Raw genomic sequence first — 22768 nt, 5'->3', positions numbered from 1 at the left:
CTGGAGGGAGAGGGGGCGGCATGGAAGAGGTTGGAGATGGCGTCCTGCAAAGGAACGAGCCTGGGGGCGCTGGTGACGGTACCGCTGCCGCTCTTGCCGACAAGGTACACCACGAGTCTGGTGGTGGCGGCAACGCTAAAGATCTGGGGCCAGTGGAGACGGCACAGGCGTGCGATGGGAGCCTCAGTGTGGTCCCCGATCAGGGATAACCATCGGTTTGTCCCAGGAAGGATGGACGGGGGGTTTCAGAGCTGGCATCGGGCAGGGATTAGAAGAATGGGGGAGCTGTTCATTGATGGGACGTTTGCGAGCCTAGGGGCGCTGGACGAGAAGTTTGGGTTACCCCCGGGAAACGCTTTCAGGTACATGCAAGTGATGGCGTTTGTGAGGCGAAAGGTGAGGGAATTTCCGTTGCTCCCGGCACACGGGATTCAGGACAGGGTGATTTCGGGGGTATGGGTCGGAGAGGGCAAGGTGTCGGCGATATACCAGGAGATGAAAGAAGAGGGGGAGGCTTTGATAGAGGAGCTGAAGGGCAAATGGGAGGAGGAGTTGGGGGAGGAGATTGAAGAGGGTCTGTGGGCTGATGCCCTGAGTAGGGTTAATTCCTCTTCCTCATGTGCCAGGCTTAGCCTGATACAGTTTAAGGTTATTCACAGAGCGCATATGACAGGGGCGAGGCTGAGTAGGTTCTTTGGGGTGGAGGACAGATGTGGGAGGTGCTCGGGAAGCCCGGCGAACCATGCCCATATGTTCTGGTCGTGCCCGGCACTGGATGGGTTCTGGAGGGGTGTTGCGAGAACTATATCTAATGTGGTGAAAGTCCAGGTCAAGCCAAGTTGGGGGCTAGCACTATTTGGCGTGGTGGACGAGCCAGGAGTGCAGGAGGCGAAAGAGGCCGGTATCCTGGCCTTTGCACACCGGTTGCCCGGCGGAGAATCTTGTTAGTGTGGAAAGATGCGAAGCCCCCCAGTGTGGAAGCCTGGATAAATGAAATGGCAGGGTTCATCAAGCTGGAGAGGATGAAGTTTGCCTTGAGAGGGTCTGTGCAGGGGTTCTCCAGGCGGTGGCAACCGTTCCTAGACTATCTCGCAGAGCGTTAGATGGATGTCGGTCAGCAGCAGCAGCAACCCGGGAGGGGAAGGGGGGGAGAGGGGAGGGGGGGACATCTCTTTCGGGGGGGGGGGGGGGGGGTGGAAGGACGGGGAAGGTTTTTTTTCCTAGGGGCACTTGAGTAAGGAAATACATAAACATATGGGAAAGTCGATATGTGTGGGAGGAATCCAATGTACAAAGTTCTGTATTATGTTGAATTGATATGTTTATGTCTTGCTATGCAACTTTTCTCTTTTTTTGTTACGGGGGAGGGGGTTTGAATGGTTGAAAATTTTTGTTGAAAAATTCTTAATAAACATATTTTTTTAAAATAGAACATAGAACATAGAAAAATACATAGACAAATACAGCACAGAACAGGCCCTATGGCCCACGATGTTGTGCCGAACCTTTATCCTAGATTAATCATAGATTATCATTGAATTTACAGTGCAGAAGGAGGCCATTCGGCCCATTGAGTCTGCACCGGCTCTTGGAAAGAACACCCTACCCAAAGTCAACACCTCCACCCGACACTAAGGGCAATTTTGGACACTAAGGGAAATTTATCATGGCCAATCCACCTAACCTGCACATCTTTGGACTGTGGGAGGAAACCAGAGCACCTGGAGGAAACCCATGCAGACACTGGGAGGATGTGCAGACTCCGCACAGACAGTGACCCAAGCCGGAATCGAACCTGGGACCCTGGAGCTGTGAAGCAATTGTGCTATCCACAATGCTACCGTGCTGCCCTTAAGAACAAATAAATCTACACTATATAATTTTACCGTAATCCATGTACCTATCCAATAGCTGCTTGAAGGTCCCTAATATTTCCGACTCAACTATTTCCACAGGCAGTGCATTCCATGCCCCCACTTCTCTCTGGGTAAAGAACCTACCTCTGACATCCCCCCTATATCGTCCACCATTCACCTTAAATTTATGTTCCCTTGTAATGGTTTGTTCCAGCCGGGGAAAAAGTCTCTGACTGTCTACTCTATCTATTCCCCTGATCATCTTATAAACCTCTATCAAGTCGCCCCTCATCCTTCGCCGTTCTAATGAGAAAAGGCCTAGCACCCTCAACCTTTCCTTGTAAGACCTACTCTCCATTCCAGGCAACATCCTGGTAAATCCCCTTTGCACCTTTTCCAAAGCTTCCGCATCCTTCCTAAAATGAGGCGACCAGAACTGTACACAGTACTCCAAATGTGACCTTACCAAAGTTTTGTACAGCTTCATCATCATCTCAAGGCTCTTAAATTCAATCCCTCTGTTATTTAACGCTAGCACACCATAGGCCTTCTTCACAGCTCTATCCACTTGAGTGGCAACTTTCAAAGATGGATGAACATAGACCCCAAGATCTCTCTGCTCCTCCACATTGCCAAGAACTCTACCGTTAACCCTGTATTCCGCATTCATATTTGTCCTTCCAAAATGGACAACCTCACACTTTTCAGGGTTAAACTCCATCTGCCACTTCTCAGCCCAACTCTGCATCCTATCTATGTCTCTTTGCAGCCGACAACAGCCCTCCTCACTATCCACAACGCCACCAATCTTCGTATCGTCTGCAAATTTACTGACCCACCCTTCAACTCCCTCATCCAAGCCATTAATGAAAATCACAAACAGCAGAGGACCCAGAACTGATCCCTGCGGTACGCCACTGGTAACTGGGATCCAGGCTGAATATTGAAGGAGGTGGCAGCGGAGAGAGTGGATGGATTGGTTATGATATTTAGAATTCCTGGCATCTTGAAGAATCCCAGTGGATTGGAAACATGCTAATGTGACCCCCCCCCCCTATTCAAAAAGGGAGCGAAGCAAAAAGTAGGAAGCTCTAGACGGGTTAGCATTACCTTTTGTGGTAGGGAAGTTTCTGGAATCCACCATTAAGGAGGAGAAAACTGAACATTTGGAAAGACAAAGCCCAATCCACCATCATCAGCATGGTTTTATGAAGGGTAAGTCATGCTTGCCAAACTTGTTTGAGTTCTTTGAAGACGTAACCAGCAAGGTGGATAATGGGGAACCTGTGGATGTATATCTAGATTTCCAGAAGGCGGTTGACAAGGTGCCGCATAAAAGACTGATCCAGAAGGTGAGATCACAGGGGATTGGGGGTAGAGTACTAGATTGGATTGAGGATTGGCGAACTGGCAGAAAGCAAAGGGTTGGGATAAATGGGTCCTTCTTTGGCCAACATGTAACTAGCGGAGTGCCACAGGGTTCAGTCCTCTGACCTCAACTGTTTGCAATCTATGTAAATGATCTGCAAGCAGGGCAGAGTGTAACATAGCAAAATTTGCGGATGGTACAAAAATAGGTGGGAAAGCAGGCAGTGAAGAGGAGATGAAAATTTTACAGACAGATATAGATAGGCTAAGAGATTGGGCCAAAATTTGGCAGATGGAATTTAATGTAGATAAGTGTGAGGTTATCCATTCTGGGCAAAAATAGAATTTATTATCTAAATGGAAAGCAGATTCAAAATGGGTCTGAGCAGAGGGATCTGGGTGTCTTTGTTCATGAATGCAGAAATTTGGCATGCAGGTACAGCATGTAATAAAAAGACAAACAACAAAGAACAAAGAAATGTACAGCACAGGAACAGGCCCTTCGGCCCTCCAAGCCCGTGCCGACCATACTGCCCGACTAAGCTACAATCTTCTACCCTTCCTGGGTCCGTATCCTTCTATTCCCATCCTATTCATATATTTGTCAAGATGCCCCTTAAATGTCCCTATCGTCCCTGCCTCCACTACCTCCTCCGGTAGTGAGTTCCAGGCACCCACTACCCTCTGCGTAAAAAACTTGCCTCGTACATCTACTCTAAACTTTGCCCCTCTCACCTTAAACCTATGCCCCCTAGTAATTGACCCCTCTACCCTGGGGAAAAGCCTCTGACTATCCACTCTGTCTATGCCCCTCATAATTTTGTATACCTCTATCAGGTCGCCCCTCAACCTCCTTCGTTCCAGTGAGAACAAACCGAGTTTATTCAATCGCTCCTCATAGCTTATGCCCTCCATACCAGGCAACATTCTGGTAAATCTCTTCTGCACCCTCTCTAAAGCCTCCACATCCTTCTGGTAGTGTGGCGACCAGAATTGAACACTATACTCCAAGTGTGGCCTAACTAAGGTTCTATACAGCTGCAACATGACTTGCCAATTCTTATACTCAATGCCCCGGCCAATGAAGGCAAGCATGCCGTATGCCTTCTTGACTACCTTCTCCACCTGTGTAGCCCCTTTCAGTGATCTGTGGACCTGTACTCCTAGATCTCTTTGACTTTCAATACTCTTGAGGGTTCTACCATTCACTGTATATTCCCTACCTGCATTAGCCCTTCCAAAATGCATTACCTCACATTTGTCCAGGTTAAACTCCATCTGCCATCTCTCCGCCCAAGTCTCCAGACAATCTAAATCCTGCTGTATCCTCAGACAGTCCTCATCGCTATCCGCAATTCCACCAACCTTTGTGTCGTCTGCAAACTTACTAATCAGACCAGTTACATTTTCCTCCAAATCATTTATATATACTACAAAGAGCAAAGGTCCCAGCACTGATCCCTGTGGAACACCACTGGTCACAGCCCTCCAATTAGAAAAGCATCCCTCCATTGCTACCCTCTGCCTTCTATGGCCTAGCCAGTTCTGTATCCACCTTGCCAGTTCACCCCTGATCCCGTGTGACTTCACCTTTTGTACTAGTCTACCATGAGGGACCTTGTCAAAGGCCTTACTGAAGTCCATATAGACAACATCTACTGCCCTACCTGCATCAATCATCTTAGTGACCTCCTCGAAAAACTCTATCAAGTTAGTGAGACACGACCTCCCCTTCACAAAACCGTGCTGCCTCCCACTAATACGTCCATTTGCTTCCAAATGGGAGTAGATCCTGTCTCGAAGAATTCTCTCCAGTAATTTCCCTACCACTGAAGTAAGGCTCACCGGCCTGTAGTTCCCGGGATTATCCCTGCCACCCTTCTTAAACAGAGGAACAACATTGGCTATTCTCCAGTCCTCCGGGACATCCCCTGAAGACAGCGAGGATCCAAAGATTTCTGTCAAGGCCTCAGCAATTTCCTCTCCAGCCTCCTTCAGTATTCTGGGGTAGATCCCATCCGGCCCTGGGGACTTATCTACCTTAATATTTTTTAAGACACCCAACACCTCGTCTTTTTGGATCACAATGTGACCCAGGCTATCTACACCCCCTTCTCCAGACTCAACATCTACCAATTCCTTCTCTTTGGTGAATACTGATGCAAAGTATTCATTTAGTACCTCGCCCATTTCCTCTGGCTCCACACATAGATTCCCTTGCCTATCCTTCAGTGGGCCAACCCTTTCCCTGGCTACCCTCTTGCTTTTTATGTAAGTGTAAAAAGCCTTGGGATTTTCCTTAACCCTATTTGCCAATGACTTTTCATGACCCCTTCTAGCCCTCCTGACTCCCTGCTTAAGTTCCTTCCTACTTTCCTTATATGCCACATACAAGACAAATTGTATGTTAGCGTTTACTGCAAAAGGACTGGAATATAAAAGTAGAGAAGTGTTGTTGCAATTGTATAGGTGTTGGTGAGACCACATCTGGAGTATTGTGTCAAGTTTTGGTCTCCTTATTTGAGGAAGGATATGGTGGCATTTTAAAGCAGTTCAGAGGTGGTTCACCAAATTGATTCCAGGGATGAAGGAGTTGACTTATGAGGAGAGATTAAACAGTTTGGGCTTCTACTCACTAAGTTTAGAAGGATGAAGGGGGATCTGATCAAGGTATGTCAAATATTAAAAGGGATTGATAAAGTTAACGTGGACGAAATATTCCCCCTGGTAGGGCAATCTAGAACGAGAGGTCACAGATATAGGTTGAGAGGTGGTAGATTTAAAACTGAGGTGAGGCGGAACTGCTTCTAGCATAAGGTGATGAATTTGTGGAACTCGTTACCCCATAGTGTGGTGGAGCTGAATCATTAAATGGTTTCAAGACAGATATATTTATGATTTAAAAATGGGTTAAACTGATATAGGGAGCAGGTAGGGAGGAGGATTTGAGACCAAGAAGAGATCAGCCATGATCTGATTGAATCGCGGAGTGGGCGTGAGGGGCTGAATTGCCTACTTCTCCTTATTCCTCTGTCCTATGTTGCTAAATGTACACAAGGTCTCTGTCCCCACAGCTCTCTGTGGCAAGAAGTTCCAAAGACACTCAACCCTCTGAGAGAAGAAATTGCTCCTCATCTCAGTCTTAAGTTGATACCCCTTTATTCTGAGACTATGCTCTCTGGTCCTAGACTCTCCCATGAGAGGAAACATCCTCTCATCATTTACACTGTCAAGCCCCTTAAGAATTTATGGGCTGGATTCTCCTTCGACAGGATCCTCCGTTTCGCCGACAGTGCACTCACACCCACGGATTTGCTGACAGTGTGGGGGTGCGCACAATGGGAAACCCCATTGGCCAGCTGCCGGGACAGAGAATCCCGCTGCCGGTGAGGGTGTGCCTCACCAGAAAATGGGCGCGGTTGGGACGGAGAATCCTACCATATATGTTTCAATTAGATAATCTCTCATTCTTTGAAATTTCAATAAGTAGAGAGCCAGCCTGTTTAACGTTTGCTCATAAAACAATCACTCCATACTTGGGATCATCCTATAGAACCTTCTCTGAACTGCCTCCAATGAAAAAGAATTTTGCCTTAAATAAGGGGACCAAAATTGTTCACAGTTCTCCCTGGTCTCATCAGCACCTTGTACAGTTGCAGCAAGACTTCCCAACATTCCATAGCCACCGGATCACCTGCTGCACCTTTGTGCTAGCTCTCTGTGTTTCATGCACAAGCACTCCAAGTCCCTTTGTGTTGCAGCTTTCTGTAGTTTTTCTCCATTTAAATAATACTCTGTTCTTTTGTTCTCCTTTCCAAAATGAACGACTTCACATTTTCCCATCATAGAATCATAGAATTTACAATGCAGAGCCTACGATTCTATAGATGTTATACTCTGTTCTCTCCCATTTGCCAATTTTTTTGCCCACTTACTTAACCTATCAATATCCCTTTGCAAACTGTTTGTATCCCTTTCGTAACTTGTCTTTCTACCTATTTTTGCGTCATCTGCAAATCTGGCTACAGTACATTTCGCTTCCTTCCTCCAAGTCATTAATGTGCATTGTAAATAGTTGCAGTCCGAACACTGATCCTGGAATCCCACAGGTCAACAACTTGAAAAAGAAGCCCTGATACCCACATGCTGTTTCCTGCCCATTAACCAATTCTCTATCCATGCCAATACACCATCACCACTAACATGGGCTCTTATCTTGTAACTTAACCTTTTGCGAGATATCTTGACAAATGCAAATACAACACATCTACTGATCCCCCTCTATCAACTCCGGTTGAGACTTCCTAGAAAATCTGAAATACGTCAGACACTCTTTCCCTTTCACGAAGCCCATACTGACTTTGCTTGATTAGATTATGATTTTCCAAATGTGCTGCCTTAGTAATTGATTCCAACATTTTTCCAACAATAGTTGTTAGGCTAATCGACGTTTAGTTGCCTGTTTTTTGCATCTGAATTTATCCCAGTCTTTGGGGCTATTACTGACTTTTGCCTCCTTATATGCTTTCTCTTTCAACTACCTTGGTTAGCCATGGTTGGTTTATCCCTCTTTTAGAATCCTTCCTCCTTACTGGGATATATTTTTGCTGGGTGTCGTGAATTCCCTCCTTAAATGTCTGTCACTGCTTGTTTACTGTCATTCCTACTAATCGATCTGCCCTGTCCACTTTAGCTAACTCTATCATCATTTCATTGTAATTCCCTTACAGTGTCACTGCACAGGTTTTTTTTAGCCAGTTGTAGCCATCTGAGATGGCCACTTCCAGAATACAAAATGGACATTTGCAAAGATTGCAGGGGAATATGGACAATGCTAAGAAAGCAGGCAGGCACAGAGCCTGTCTGCATATTGGAGAAACAGCTCCCAGACGAGACTGAAACTGTAAGCTCATTAGCATATGGTTGGCCCATCTCCAGGAACAAAGGAAGATACTTAAGTAACCGATCTGGCCGCAGACCTCGTGGCGCCAGTTCCCCAAACCGGAAGCTGAAAACAAAGGCCAACAGCCACTTAGGACAGGCCCAGCCGTCAGGGCACCCTTCCCTTTATTGGTCAGGATCAATGCAAATAATCAAGAAATGGCCCAATTGATTAGTGCCAAGTTCAAGGCCCGCCCAAAAGTGTGCGAAGCCCTTCTTCGGGTATAAGAAGAAGGCCCCAAGAGAGAATCGCTCTCTTGGACTTGGCTCTCACAGCGGAGAGACCCGTCCACCAGCTACACCAGAAGCAAGTAAGTCCAAGGTCAATGCTCGTTACCCCACGGATAACCTTAGCTGTTCCCCTCTACCACTTCCACCCCAGCAGCCTCAGAACCGAACAACGGCCATTGTTCCTCTGACTGAGTGGGCGCCCGAAGATAAGTATAGGCTTTAGCAGTAGTGATAGTTTAGTCTGTCGTATTTCGTGCATGAGTAGATATTGCTGTGTGTGTAAATAAATAGTATTGACTTTGAACTAACTAACTGGTGTACCGACTCTTTGATCAGTATTCAGGTTTGAACCTTGTGGCGGTATCGAAAGATACCTGGCGACTCTAAAACAAACGTAATTAGAATTAAGGAAGGCGACCATATTGACCACCATATTCAGAGCCAATCAAAGAGAGCAACACAGTGAACCTGTACAGTCTTTGTTTTCATAGAATTTACATGCCTTTTTCTAAGGGTTGGGTTGGTTCAGCTCTCTGATCATTTTCAGTTTGATTGGTTCCTGAGGCAGACATCTTTATACTGGCAAAGGGAATAATTTTAGAAATGTTTGTCTGTTTTGTGTTGTGTTTTCCTAGTTTATTTTGTATCCATTTTTTAGGTGGGAACTTCCTATGGATGTGTTAATAGTCAGTCCCCATATTTTCAGGAGCAAAGGGTAGGAGCTAAATGAAAGATTATCCTAGAAAATAGTTTGAATAGGTTATACAGAAAATGTACTAATTTTAAGAAACAATTTTATTGAGGTATATTTGGCATTATAAACAGTTGGTGTACTGTAATGTGTAAATATCAACACAAAGCAGAAACATAATGCAAAAGACCACGCCTCTCTCATAAACAGTACCCGCCTATTTATCCCTCCTATTCTACTCTAATCCCCCCCCCCCCCCCCGCTGACATTTAATTCCCCGCGAAGAAGGCGATGAATGGTTGCCACCTTCGGGGAACCCTAATACAGATCCTCTGAAGGCGAACTTAATTTTTTCCAGCCCTAAAAAGCTCGACATGTCCGAGAGCCATGCTTTGGTCTTTGGGGGCTTTGAGTCCCTCCATGCCAGCAGTATACGTTGCCGGGCTACCAGGGAAGCAAAGGCCAAGACGTCGGCCTCCCTCTCTTCCTGGACCCCCAGGTCTTCCAAGACCCCAAAAATTGCCACCACTGGACTCATCACCACCCTAGTTTTCAGTACCTGGGACATGACGTCCACAAATCCCTCCCAGTATCTCCTAAGTTTTGGGCATGCTGGCCCTCCTGCACACCTAGCGCATTTATCCTCCACCCCAAAAAATGTACTCATCCGGACCACCGTCATATGGACGACCTTGAACTGAATCAGGCTGAGCCTAGCACATGTTGCAGTTGAATTTACCCTACTCTGGGCTTCCGCCCATACCCCCTCCTCCATCTCCTCGCCGAGATCCTCCTCCCACTTGAGCTTCAGTTCAAAATATACTAATTTTAGTTGAGATGCTTGATTAATGTTTGCCACTGAGATCACTTGCCTAATATCCAATATTGGTTTTGTTTCTATGATGGGAATATAGCTTATCAGTTTTACAGGTATTTATGTGCAGGGGTTCAGATACACAGACACCAGCATCATGTGGTTGGTTAGTTTAACTGTTACCTGGTGTAAACTGCAAATAAAATAGATGTAGTCTGCCTTGATCTAATTCCTAGTGAACATGAATGTACTGTGGCGAAATTTCATATTTTATTCCCAGCATCCGTAGTTCAAGAGAGTAATTTGTTTGAGTTTTAACTTGGTTCCTTCGGTGACAGGAATGCCCATTTAACTATTTTTACATTTTAGTGGGTTTATGCGTTATTAGCAGCTGTTTGTAATTTCTTTCTCCATTTTTCATATCATGCCGTTCTTCAGTTCTTAGTTATAACTTGAGAAGATAGACAGACCACCTCTCTACTGGTCTCTCCCTATTTCTGCTTATTGGAATGTGTGCTCATGTGGCAGAGTGTTTCATTCCTGCTGCCCTTCTGGATATATACGTGATTTCTGCTTAGCAACCCACCATCCAGTGCGGTGACTTGAGTGCTGGATGTTCTCGCACGAAAAATCACACACACTAACATTCTATCTATCTTGCACCTCGTGGTATGGGATGACAATAATCTCTGGCATCCAAGGCCGTTTCCAAAAATATAGAAATTTCAAGTTTCAGCTGAAGAGTGGACATAATCGTGAATTATATAGATTAGTTTAAAGTGAAAGATTAGTAAACACGAAAGAAGGAACAAAAGATTATTCTAATAAAACAAGGTGAAAAGTGGTGGGAGCAGGCTCATGCAGAGTACAAACATCACGCTAGACCAGTTTGGATGAATGACCAGTTTCTGTGTTATGCAGTCCATGTCACATTGGATTTGGTTTTGGGTAATGAACCAGGCCAGGTGTTAGATTTGGAGGTAGGTGAGCACTTTGGGGACAGTGACCACAATTCGGTGACGTTTACGTTAAGGATGGAAAGGGATAAGTATACACCGCAGGGCAAGAGTTATAGCTGGGGGAAGGGCAATTATGATGCCATTAGACGTGACTTGGGGAGGATAGGTTGGAGAAGTAGGCTGCAAGTGTTGGGCACACTGGATATGTGGAGCTTGTTCAAGGAACAGCTACTGCGTGTTTTTGATAAGTACGTACCGGTCAGGCAGGGAGGAAGGCGTCGAGTGAGGGAACCATGGTTTACCAAAGAAGTGGAATCTCTTGTTAAGAGGAAGAAGGAGGCCTATGTGAAGATGAGGTGTGAAGCTTCAGTTGGGGCGCTTGATAGTTACAAGGTAGCGAGGAAGGATCTAAAGAGAGAGCTAAGACGAGCAAGGAGGGGACATGAGAAGTATTTGGCAGGTAGGAACAAGGAAAACCCAAAAGCTTTCTATAGGTATGTCAGGAATAAAAGAATGACTAGGGTAAGAGTAGGGCCAGTCAAGGACAGGGATGGGAAGTTGTGTGTGGAGTCTGAAGAGATAGGCGAGATACTAAATGAATATTTTTCGTCAGTATTCACTCAGGAAAAAGAGAATGTTGTGGAGGAGAATGCTGAGACCCAGGCTATTAGAATAGATGGCATTGAGGTACGTAGGGAAGAGGTGTTGGCAATTCTGGACAGACTGAAAATAGATAAGTCCCCGGGGCCTGATGGGATTTATCCTAGGATTCTCTGGGAAGCCAGGGAAGATATTGCTGGGCCACTGGCTTTGATTTTTATGTCATCATTGGCTACAGGAATAGTGCCAGAGGACTGGAGGATAGCAAATGTGGTCCCTTTGTTCAAGAAGTGGGGTAGAGACAACCCTGGCAACTATAGACCGGTGAGCCTCACGTCTGTTGTGGGTAAAGTCTTGGAGGGGATTATAAGAGACAAGATTTATAATCATCTAGATAGGAATAATATGATTAGGGATAGTCAGCATGGCTTTGTGAAGGGTGGGTCATGTCTCACAAACCTTATCGAGTTCTTTGAGAAGGTGACTGAACAGGTAGACGAGGGTAGAGCAGTTGATGTGGTGTATATGGATTTCAGTAAAGCGTTTGATAAGGTTCCCCACGGTACGCTATTGCAGAAAATACGGAGGCTGGGGATTGAGGGTGATTTAGAGATGTGGATCAGAAATTGGCTCGATGAAAGAAGACAGAGGCTGGTGGTTGATGGGAAATGTTCAGAATGGAGTTCAGTTACAAGTGGCGTACCACAAGGATCTGTTCTGGGGCCGTTGCTGTTGTCATTTTTATCAATGACCTAGAGGAGGGCGCAGAAGGGTGGGTGAGTAAATTTGCAGACAACACTAAAGTCGGTGGTGTTGTCGACAGTGCAGAAGGATGTAGCAGGTTACAGAGGGACATAGATAAGCTGTAGAGCTGGGCTGAGAGGCAGCAAATGGAGGTTAATGTAGAGAAGTGTGAGGTGATTCACTTTGGAAGGAATAACAGGTGTGCGGAATATTTGGCTAATGGTAAAGTTCTTGGAAGTGTGGATGAGCAGAGGGATCTAGGTGTCCATGTACATAGATCCCTGAAAGTTGCCACCCAGGTTGATAGGGTTGTGAAGAAGGCCTATGGAGTGTTGGCCTTTATTGGTAGAGGGATTGAGTTCCGGAGTCATGAGGTCATGTTGCAGCTGTACAAAACTCTGGTACGGCCGCATTTGGAGTATTGCGTACAGTTCTGGTCACCGCATTATAGGAAGGACGTGGAAGCTTTGGAGCAGGTGCAGAGGAGATTTACCAGGATGTTGCCTGGTATGGAGGGAAAATCTTATGAGGAAAGGCTGATGGACTTGAGGTTGTTTTCGTTAGAGAGAAGAAGGTTAGGAGGAGACTTAATAGAGGCATACAAAATGATCAGGGGGTTAGATAGGGTGGACAGTGAGAGCCTTCTCTCGCGGATGGAAATGGCTAGCACGAGGGGACATAGCCTTAAACTGAGGGGTAATAGATATAGGACAGAGGTCAGAGGTAGGTTCTTTACGCAAAGAGTGGTGAGGCCGTGGAATGCCCTACCTGCAACAGTAGTGAACTCGCCAACATTGAGGGCATTTAAAAGTTTATTGGATAAGCATATGAATGATAATGGCATAGTGTAGGTTAGATGGCTTTTGTTTTTTGACCTCCCATGTCGGTGCAACATCGTGGGCCGAAGGGCCTGTACTGCGATGTATCGCTCTATGTTCTATGTAAATATTCCATATGGTAACAAGCCCTTAACCTGGTGGTATTTCGTTGTGTTTTTTAATATGAAGATTGTGACTTGGTGATAATAATTATGCCTGGGGCCTGAATAAGTCATAAGTAATTCTGTTCTTAGGTTCTTATGTAATGGGTAACTTGGACACAGTTTCTGAGTTGAAAATAAATGGCTCCTTTCTACTGCATATTTAGTACGTACATATGGGAACAAGTGAAGAGGGTGTTCAGTAGAGCGCGTACGAAGCCACGATTGTTAACTAAGCAATATTATAATTATGTATCTCTTCCTGGAGGTTTTTCCAGCCTGTTCGATGCTCTGTAGCTAAAAAGCTGAAAAAAGGAATCTTTATATTAAGACCTCCTATATCACTGAGGAGGCTTCAATCTGCATCCAAAAACCTGCTCTGAAAATTCTGCTTACATTTTTATGACATGACAAATTCCAGCACAGCAGCTGTGGCAATCCACAACATTATAAAATCATCAACAACATTCTAAATAACCCACAACATTATTTTAAAAATGTGAATTCATGTTAAAGGAGCCTTATTCCTGACATACCTATAGAAAGCTTTTGGGTTTTCCTTGATCCTTCCTGCCAAATACTTCTCATGTCCCCTCCTTGCTCGTCTTAGCTCTCTCTTTAGATCCTTCCTCGCTACCTTGTAACTATCCATCGCCCCAACTGAAACTTCACACCTCATCTTCACATAGGCCTCCTTCTTCCTCTTAACAAGAGATTCCACTTCCTTGGTAAACCACGGTTCCCTCACTCGACGCCTTCCTCCCTGCCTGACCGGTACATACTTATCAAGAACACGCAGTAGCTGATCCTTGAACAAGCCCCACTTATCCAATGTGCCCGACACTTGCAGCCTACTTCTCCACCTTATCCCCCCCAAGTCTCGTCTAATGGCATCATAATTGCCCTTCCCCCAGCTATAACTCTTGCCCTGCGGTGTATACTTATCCCTTTCCATCATTAACGTAAATGTCACCGAATTGTGGTCACTGTCCCCAAAGTGCTCTCCTACCTCCAAATCCAACACCTGGCCTGGTTCATTACCCAAAACCAAATCCAACGTGGCCTCGCCTCTTGTTGGCCTGTCAACATATTGTTTCAGGAAACCCTCCTGCACACACTGTACAAAAAACGACCCATCTATTGTGCTCGAACTATATCTTTTCCAGTCAATATTTGGAAAGTTAAAGTCTCCCATAATAACTACCCTGTTACTTTCGCTCTTATCCAGAATCATCTTCGCCATCCTTTCCTCTACATCCCTAGAACTATTAGGAGGCCTATAAAAAAACTCCCAACAGGGTGACCTCTCCTTTCCTGTTTCTAACTTCAGCCCATACTACCTCGGAAGAAGAGTCCCCATCTAGCATCCTCTCCGCCACCGTAATACTGTTCTTGACTAGCAGCGCCACACCTCCCCCTCTTTTGCCTCCTTCTCTGAGCTTACTAAAACACCTAAACCACAGAACCAGCAACATCCATTCCTGTCCCTGCTCTATCCATGTCTCCGAAATGGCCACAACATCGAAGTCCCAGGTACCAACCCATGCTGCCAGTTCCCCTACCTTGTTTCGTATACTCCTGGCATTGAAGTAGACACACTTCAAACCACCTACCTGAACACTGGCCCCCTCCTGCGACGTCAAATCTGTGCTCCTGACCTCTATACTCTCATTCTCCCTTACCCTAAAACTACAATCCAGGTTCCCATGCCCCTGCTGCATTAGTTTAAACCCCCCCAAAGAGCACTAACAAATCTCCCCCCCCCAGGATATTTGTGCCCCTCAGGTTCAGATGTAGACCATCCTGTCTGTAGAGGTCCCACCTTCCCCAGAAAGAGCCCCAGTTATCCAGAAATTTGAATCCCTCCCGCCTGCACCATCCCTGTAGCCACGTGTTTAAATGCTCTCTCTCCCTATTCCTCATCTCACTATCACGTGGCACGGGCAACAACCCAGAGATAACAACTCTGTTTGTTCTAGTTCTGAGCTTCCATCCTAGCTCCCTGAAAGCCTGCCTGACACCCTTGTCCCCTTTCCTACCTATGTCGTTAGTGCCAATGTGGACCACGACTTGGGGCTGCTCCCCCTCCCCCAAAGGACCCGGAAAACACGATCCGAGACATCACGTACCCTTGCACCTGGGAGGCAACATACCAAGCGTGAGTCTCTCACGCTCCCACAAAATCTCCTATCTGTGCCCCTGACTATAGAGTCCCCAATTACTAATGCTCTGCTCTTCTCCCCCCTTCCCTTTTGAGCAACAGGGACAGACTCCGTGCCAGAGGCCCGTACCCATGGCTTACCCCTGGTAAGTCCCCCCCCCCCCCCACAAGTATCCAAAGCGGTATACTTGTTTCTCAGGGGAACGACCGCAGGGGATCCCTGCACTGACTGCTTTTTCCCAGTCCCTCTTACAGTTACCCACCTATCTCCAATCTTTGGTGTAACTAATTCCCTGAAGCTGCTATCTATGACCCCTTCTGCCTCCCGAATGATCCGAAGTTCTTCCAACTCCAGCTCCAGTTCCCTAACTCGGTCTTGGAGGAGCTGGAGATGGCAGCACTTCCTGCAGGTAAAATCAGCAGGGACACTAACTGCATCCCTCACCTCAAACATCCTGCAGGAGGAACATTGCACTCCCTTCCCTGCCATTCCTCTAACTTTCTACCAAGATCTGGCTAACAACTAAATTAAATTGTTTATAAAAAATTATAATATAATAAAATATGGCACTTACCTCAGACCAATGGGTTTTATTATTAGGTTAGAGGAGGAGGGCGGGTGGGAGACACTACACGGGAGTAGCCTACACAGTCTGGAGTTAAAAAAATTCTCAGGCGGATAGTTGCTGAGAGGTTGGAGAGTCTCTGTCTACGGATCATAATAACCATCATCATTTATGAGTGAGAAATTTCTTTGCTCCAAGTCTAGTGAACCTTCTCTACTCTAAAGGTTTTGGATTCTCGCTCATTGGTTACATTCAAGACTGCGTTTGAAAGATTTTGAGCATTAAGGAAATCATGGGATTGAGAAATTGAGTTGGAAATTGGAGTTGATCTAAAAGATCAACCATGATCTTATTGAATTTGGGGCAGCACGGTAGCATTGTGGATAGCACAATTGCTTCACAGCTCCAGGGTCCTAGGTTCGATTCCGGCTTGGGTCACTGTCTGTGCGGAGTCTGCACATCCTCCCCGTGTGTGCGTGGGTTTCCTCCGGGTGCTCCGGTTTCCTCCCACAGTCCAAAGATGTGCAGGTTAGGTGGATTGGCCATGATAAATTTCCCTTAGTGTTCAAAATTGCCCTTAGTGTTGGGTGGGGTTACTGGATTATGGAGATAGGGTGGAGGTATTGTCCTTGGGTAGGGTGCTCTTTCCAAGAGCCAGTGCAGACTCGATGGGCCGAATGGCCTCCTTCTGCACTGTAAATTCTATGAATGGCACAAGGGCGAGACAGACTCTTCATATATGTTGTGTTCTTATGCAATTTGTTTTAATAAACTGCTTGTTGTATTGATCCTAATTATCTTGTGACTTTTGTCACTTATTTGGTCAGAGAGGTTGGAAGTAAATACGTTACAATTTAATCCGCAAATACGTCAAATACAGGTAGAATGTCTCAAAACCGGCAACCTCCAGAGCGAGTCCATGCTGGATTTCAGATCTTGCCGGTTTCTGAATAAAGGCCATAAGACATTTCTCAGAATCTGTAGTGTAAATTAGATAATGATTAACAGCGATCAAAAGTAAGTCTAAGGCAGCCACATCGAAGGTGGATAGTACTTTGGTAAGGCCTCAGCTTAAATACTGTGTTCACTTTATTTCTTCAGCGCTCCAGTGACCCAATCAAAATGGAAGTTGTGCAGAGAAGTGCAGCTCCCAAAACATTTGTGAGCAGGATCGGGTGGGGTTAAGGGTTGCTCTGGCACTTGGAGCGTGGGAAACCACAGATGGGTGAAGGGATTGCTACTGAGCACCAATGCAGCAACTCCCCGAACAAGCCAGTCATTATTTCTCACTCGTTTAATAGCACCGAAAATTCTTGTACAGCCGCCTTTTTTTTTAATAAAGCCCAGTTTTCGGATTTTGCTAGTTTTCGGATAGCTGGATTTGAACTCCATACCTGCAAGTAGGATGGAATCTTGCTTGCACAGGTCTGGTAAAAGTCTTCTCTTCAAGAGAGAACTAACATCAACTTGCAGGTGTCCTAAGTGCAGTGCTCCTCGATGCTACCCAGATTTTGCGGTTATAGGACACTTCTGTCCTGGGAGAATTACACAATAAGTCCAATAAAAGGATCATTGTGTTGCTATTATGAGCCTGGTACTTAAAAGAGCTTTGTTGATGGGATTAACTATTGTGGCCCCTTTTTGTTGTGGTGACTGATTTTACTGGTTGTTGAATTAGCTATTTGTCATAAAAATGTTTCATGTTATGTTGCCCTCCTGTGTGTTTAAAATGGACTACAATATACTAAATGTTTCTTTAGGTTTGCAGAGCTGGCAAATTTTTAAGGAGTTCCAGTTTAATCCTAGGGTTTCATACAAGTTGATGTATTTGGTGTGACACCAAATGTTTCCCTTTCGAATACAAAAATTCTGAATGTGTTTTTTGGCATGGGAACTGCTCTCAGGTTCAACGATCAAATACATTTGCTAATAAATGATTTATAATCTTAAGACATCACTGTAATTCATTTTTAAAAATAATTTTAAAAAAAAATTTAGAGTACCCAATTGTATTTTTTTCTAATTAAGGGGCAATTTAGCATCTCCAATCCACATAACCTGCACATCTATGGGCTGTGGGGGTGAAACCCATGCAGACATGGGGAGAATGTGCAAACTACACACGGACAGTGACTCAGGGCCGGGATTCGAACCCGGGTCCTCAGCGCTGCAGTCCCAGTGCTATCCACTGCGCCACATGCTGCCCTATCACTGTAATTCATGAATGTAAGTTTATATGTATCATAAATAGAAGCCTGGGGGTGGGGGATATAAATGAGGAATTGCAGCAGGTTAGTGTGGAAAGTTTCATATTGTATCTGCTCAATAACATATTGCATAACAAGGGTTTCAGTCGTTCACAATGTTGAGATTGTTTTAAGGTCATCTTCAGTATTTTGGAGCTTCACGTAATGTCTGAACTTTTCACTCGGAAGGTGTGGCCGAGAGCTATAGTGCACTGCCATAATCTTTTAAACCCACACCGCCAGCGTGGTAAAGCACGGGCTTTCCTCTGTTGCCTTCCTCTTTTGGGCCTTGCAGAGTTACCAAATATAGGCCGAGCAGTTTATTCATAGTGGGGGGGATGGGGAAGAGCAGAATAGAGGGAAAAATAATAATAGTCACTTATTGTCACAAGTAGGCTTCAATGAAGTTACTGTGAAAAGCCCCTAGTCGCCACATTCCGGCGCCTGTTCAGGTAGGCCGGTACGGGAATTGAACCCGCGGTCCTGGCCTTGTTCTGCATTACAAGCCAGCTGTTTAACCCACTGTGCTAAACCAGCCCCGGTAAGGATCCCAATACACATGTGCAGCTTCTGTTGCCTGTTTTCAAAGGTATAGGGTCATTTTTGCAACAAACGTAAGTCTGCTCCAGTTGCTAATCATTTCTGTTCCAGGCGTTTTCTCAAGAAGATGGAATTACAGTCCAACAATTAGCAATTTTGGCACCTTAATTGTAATATGTTAATCTTTTTCAGGACTCAAAGAGCAGTGTGAACTCCATGGCTTCTACCTGGGAAAAGATTAGAGACTTTTATGACTGGGCAGTGGAAAATGGAGGTAAGAAAAACGCCATTTCAATGTGTTCACAAATACTTAATTTGTCATTGCATTATTGTGGGTCAAAAATAAGGATAAAAATTGCCTGCATATGTGGTGATGTGCGTACATGCATATCTGTATATAACTGTACAAATGTATAACTCTGTTTATCAATGTATGTAATCACAGGTATGACCTCCTGCCAGTGGGTGGCGTCAGACATGCATCACATGACTGACGTGACTCGGCTATCGGTAGTAGGACGGATAGTAGGACAGTCGCACTTAGAGTAACTCCCTAGGAACTTGAGTAACTTTTTTTGTACATAGATCTGTAGTTATCGTCCCACGTGTTTAACAATAAATCATCATTCTAGTTGAACACATATATATGTTCTGTGTGTGTCTTCATCATCTGGGAAACCACGTAACATAACAGTATCTTTCACAATTTGTATCCACTTCCTTTGGCACCAGTAATTGCTCCAGTCTTTTAATTGTTGGAGCATCGACTGACATGAATAGAATGCATGGCTTCTGGTCCTATAATCTATAGTTTTGTGGCATTTTTTGGCTTTTACATACTTGAGAGCTTTTTTCATTATTCAGCACAGTGGTAAGCTAAAGAACTTTCCTTGTCAATTACTTGCCCATGAATGGCGGCACGGTGGCACTGCTGCCTCACAGCTCCAGGGAACCAGGTTCAATTCCGACCTCGAGTGGCTGTCTGTGTGGAGTTTGCAGTTCCTCCCTGTGTCTGCGTGGTTTTCCTCCTGGTGCTCCGGTTTCTTCTCTCTGTCCAATGATGTGCAAATTAGGTGGATTGGTCATGCTAAATTGGCCCTTAGTGTCCAAAAGGTTAGGTGGGGTTACTGGGTTACAGGGATAGGGTGGCAGGGTGGGCTTAAGTAGGGTGCTCTTTCCAAGGGTTAGTGCAGATTCGATAGGCCAAATGGCTTCCTTTACTGTTGATTCCATGATTCTATGAATTTCTGTAGGCCTTCTGTGCATTTCTGCTTTACTAGGCTGTGACCAGGATATGTCTGAACTCAATCCCTAGCATCTTGGTCATTTCCTGGATTTGGCAGAGGCAGAGCAGGTTAGGTGGTGGTGCAAAAAGCTACATTTGTTCAAAAGAAAAATTGTCCCTCCAATTGTGCTAACACGAGAGTAAAAGTCTATTCATTGTCGCAACGGGGAAATCTTTGCAATGGCTCACACTCCAGAAATTCCTCTAGTACCATGTGTGCTTACTGGCAATCGTCTTTAGTCCCCCATGTGAATTCACCTCTTCTATAATAAAAGTACGAAGCATTTAATATAATTCCAATGATTATCTTCAAGTGGTAGGAAATGTGGTTAACATTTAGCAGAGTTCATTATTATCAGTGCTCTGTTCCATATGTTTTAAAAATATTGTTCGCCCATACTGCAGATCCACTTTTCAATGCAAAATGATAGGGGGTGACAAAATACGTTGCAAAATTGTGTGTACTTGCACGTTGAATTACTTCTTAACTTAATTCTCTCTTTTTAAAAAATTTTTCAGACAAGAGGACTGATCCCTGGTTCCTGGTTTACTCGCCTATTCCTGTTATTGTTACCTTCCTAATCTATCTTCTAATCTGCAAATATGGGCCAAAATACATGCTGAGTCGTGAACCATTCCATCTGAAATATGTACTACTTGTTTACAATTTTGCCCTTGTTGCCATTTCAGCTTACATTTTTTGGGAGGTATGTGTGTTTCCTTCTAATTGTTATTATTGAAGTATTTTTCTTATGCAAGGGGTATTATTATTAGAACCACCTGCTTGTTTTCTTCTAAAAGCAAAACTGTGATGTGAATAAAGTGAAAGGCAGGTCTAATACTTTTCATCTTTTTAAAAATAAATTTTGACTACCCAATTATTCTTTTCCAATTGAAGGACAATTTAGTGTGGCCAATCCACCTAACCTGCACATCTTTGGGTTGTGGGGGTGAAACCCACGCAGACAGGGGGAGAATGTTCAAACTCCACACAGACAGTGACCCAGGATCGAACTCAGGTCCTCAGCGCCGTAGGCAGCAGTGCTAACCACTGCACCACGTGCTGTCCTCATTACATTTCGCCTTTGGGATATAATTTTCATTCTACCTAAGACAATACATTGGGAGTTACCCTGCTGACTATGCAAAATCAGCTTCCACAGCAAAGACTTGCCTAATAATGGCCTGGGGCAGAAGCTGCTAAGAATAGTTGAGAAAAATAAATAATTGCACTCCTATTACAGTGCTTTTTATTTGTTCATGGGCTGTGAGCGTCACTGGCAAGCCCACTTTTAAATAATCGTTATTAGTGTCACAAGTAGGCTTACATTAACACTGCAATGAAGTTACCGTGAAAATCCCCTAGTTGTCACACTCTGGTGCCTGTTCAGGTACACCTGAGGGAGAATTCAGAATGTCCAGGTTACCTAACAGCACGTCTTTCAGGACTTGTGGGAGGAAACCGGAGCACCCGGAGGAAACCCACGCAGATATGGAGAGAACGTGCAGATTTTTATTATCCTCATGTCCTTGGTAAGGTTGTACTGAGCTACCTTCTTGAACTGCTGCCCTCCATCTGGTGCAGATACATCCACAGAGCTATTGGGGAGAGAGTTCCAGACTGAGATTTCAGAGTTTAGACTGAGTGACAGTGAAGGAACAGAGACAAAGGATTGGATTTTCTTGAGTCGGGAGACTGCGTGGAGTGATGGAAATGGTAGCCTCAGCCCGATTCTGATTTTCACTAGTGCTGTTTAAGGGTGGCACAGTGGTCAGCACTGATGCCTCACAATTCCAGGGCCTGGGTTCAGTTCCGGCCTCATGTGGCTATTTGTGTGGAGTTTGCCCTTTCTCCCGGTGTCGGCGTGAGTTTCCTCCGGGTGCTCCGGTTTCCTCCCACAGTCCAAAGATGTGCAGGTGAGGTGGATTGGCTATGCTAAATTGCCCCTCAATGTCCAAAAGGTTAGGTGGGGTACTGAGTTGAGGAGATAGGGTGGAGGCGTGGGCGTAAGTAGGGTGCTCTTTCCAAGGGCTGGTGCAGACTAGATGGACCGAATGGCCTCCTTCTGCACTGTAGGGATTCTATGACCTGGCCAGCTCCCTTTCAGGGATAGGCATATTCTGGTCCTCTGCATTGTTCTTAGAGTTGTGGTTCACAGGACCTTGGTCGTGTCTTGAGCGATATCTTTCAAAAGGTTCCCTCATTCCGACTAAGTTCAAAAACTCTTGCCCATGATAAACTGCCTTTCCACCCATCCCCATGGCCCTTTGTGCACCCCATGCCAAGCCCCTCCCTTCCACCCACGTCCCATGGCACAGTAGCACCGTGGTTAGCACTGTTGCTTCACAGCACCAGGGACCCGGGTTCGATTCCTGGCTTGGGTCACTGTCTGTGCAGAGTCTGCATGCTCTCCATGTTTGCGTGGGTTTCCTCCAGGTGCTCTGATTTCCTCCCACAAGTCCCGAAAGATGTGCTTGTTAGGTGAATTGGACATTCTGAATTCTTTCTCAGTGTACCCGAACAGGCGCCGGACAATTAGGGGATTTTCGCAGTAACTTCATTGCCGTGTTAAGGTAAGCCTACTGTGACACTAATAAAGATTATTATATTATTGCTGTACCCTTCATGTCAAGCTATGGCATTTTCATTCATATATCCACCATCGTCTCAGGATAGGGCCAATGAAACCGACAGTGACAATCATGTATGTTTTAAAAGTTTTTAAATATAGTCATCCAGTCATTAAAAATATTTCTGCTGACAGGCCAATAAATGTCAACCATCCT

At 45.2% G+C, this 22768-nt stretch overlaps 1 protein-coding gene across 3 annotated transcripts in view; it reads left to right on the top strand.

Annotated features, from left to right (window-relative positions):
• elovl8b (ELOVL fatty acid elongase 8b) overlaps positions 1 to 22768 on the top strand; it is an 83861-nt gene that overhangs the window by 19999 nt on the left and 41094 nt on the right. For all 3 annotated transcript variants that reach the window (XM_072510740.1, XM_072510738.1, XM_072510739.1), the window contains 2 exons: positions 18889 to 18970; positions 20501 to 20688. In XM_072510740.1, coding sequence (XP_072366841.1) covers positions 18913 to 18970; positions 20501 to 20688 — 246 coding nt within the window. In that variant the 5' untranslated portion in view covers positions 18889 to 18912. The remainder of the gene's footprint in view (positions 1 to 18888; positions 18971 to 20500; positions 20689 to 22768) is intronic.

The sequence above is a fragment of the Scyliorhinus torazame genome, chromosome 7, assembly GCF_047496885.1.
Source record: "Scyliorhinus torazame isolate Kashiwa2021f chromosome 7, sScyTor2.1, whole genome shotgun sequence".
Classification (NCBI taxonomy): domain Eukaryota; kingdom Metazoa; phylum Chordata; class Chondrichthyes; order Carcharhiniformes; family Scyliorhinidae; genus Scyliorhinus; species Scyliorhinus torazame.
The sequence above is the reverse complement of the archived record's forward strand: the minus strand, read 5'-3'. Positions and strand labels throughout refer to the sequence as shown.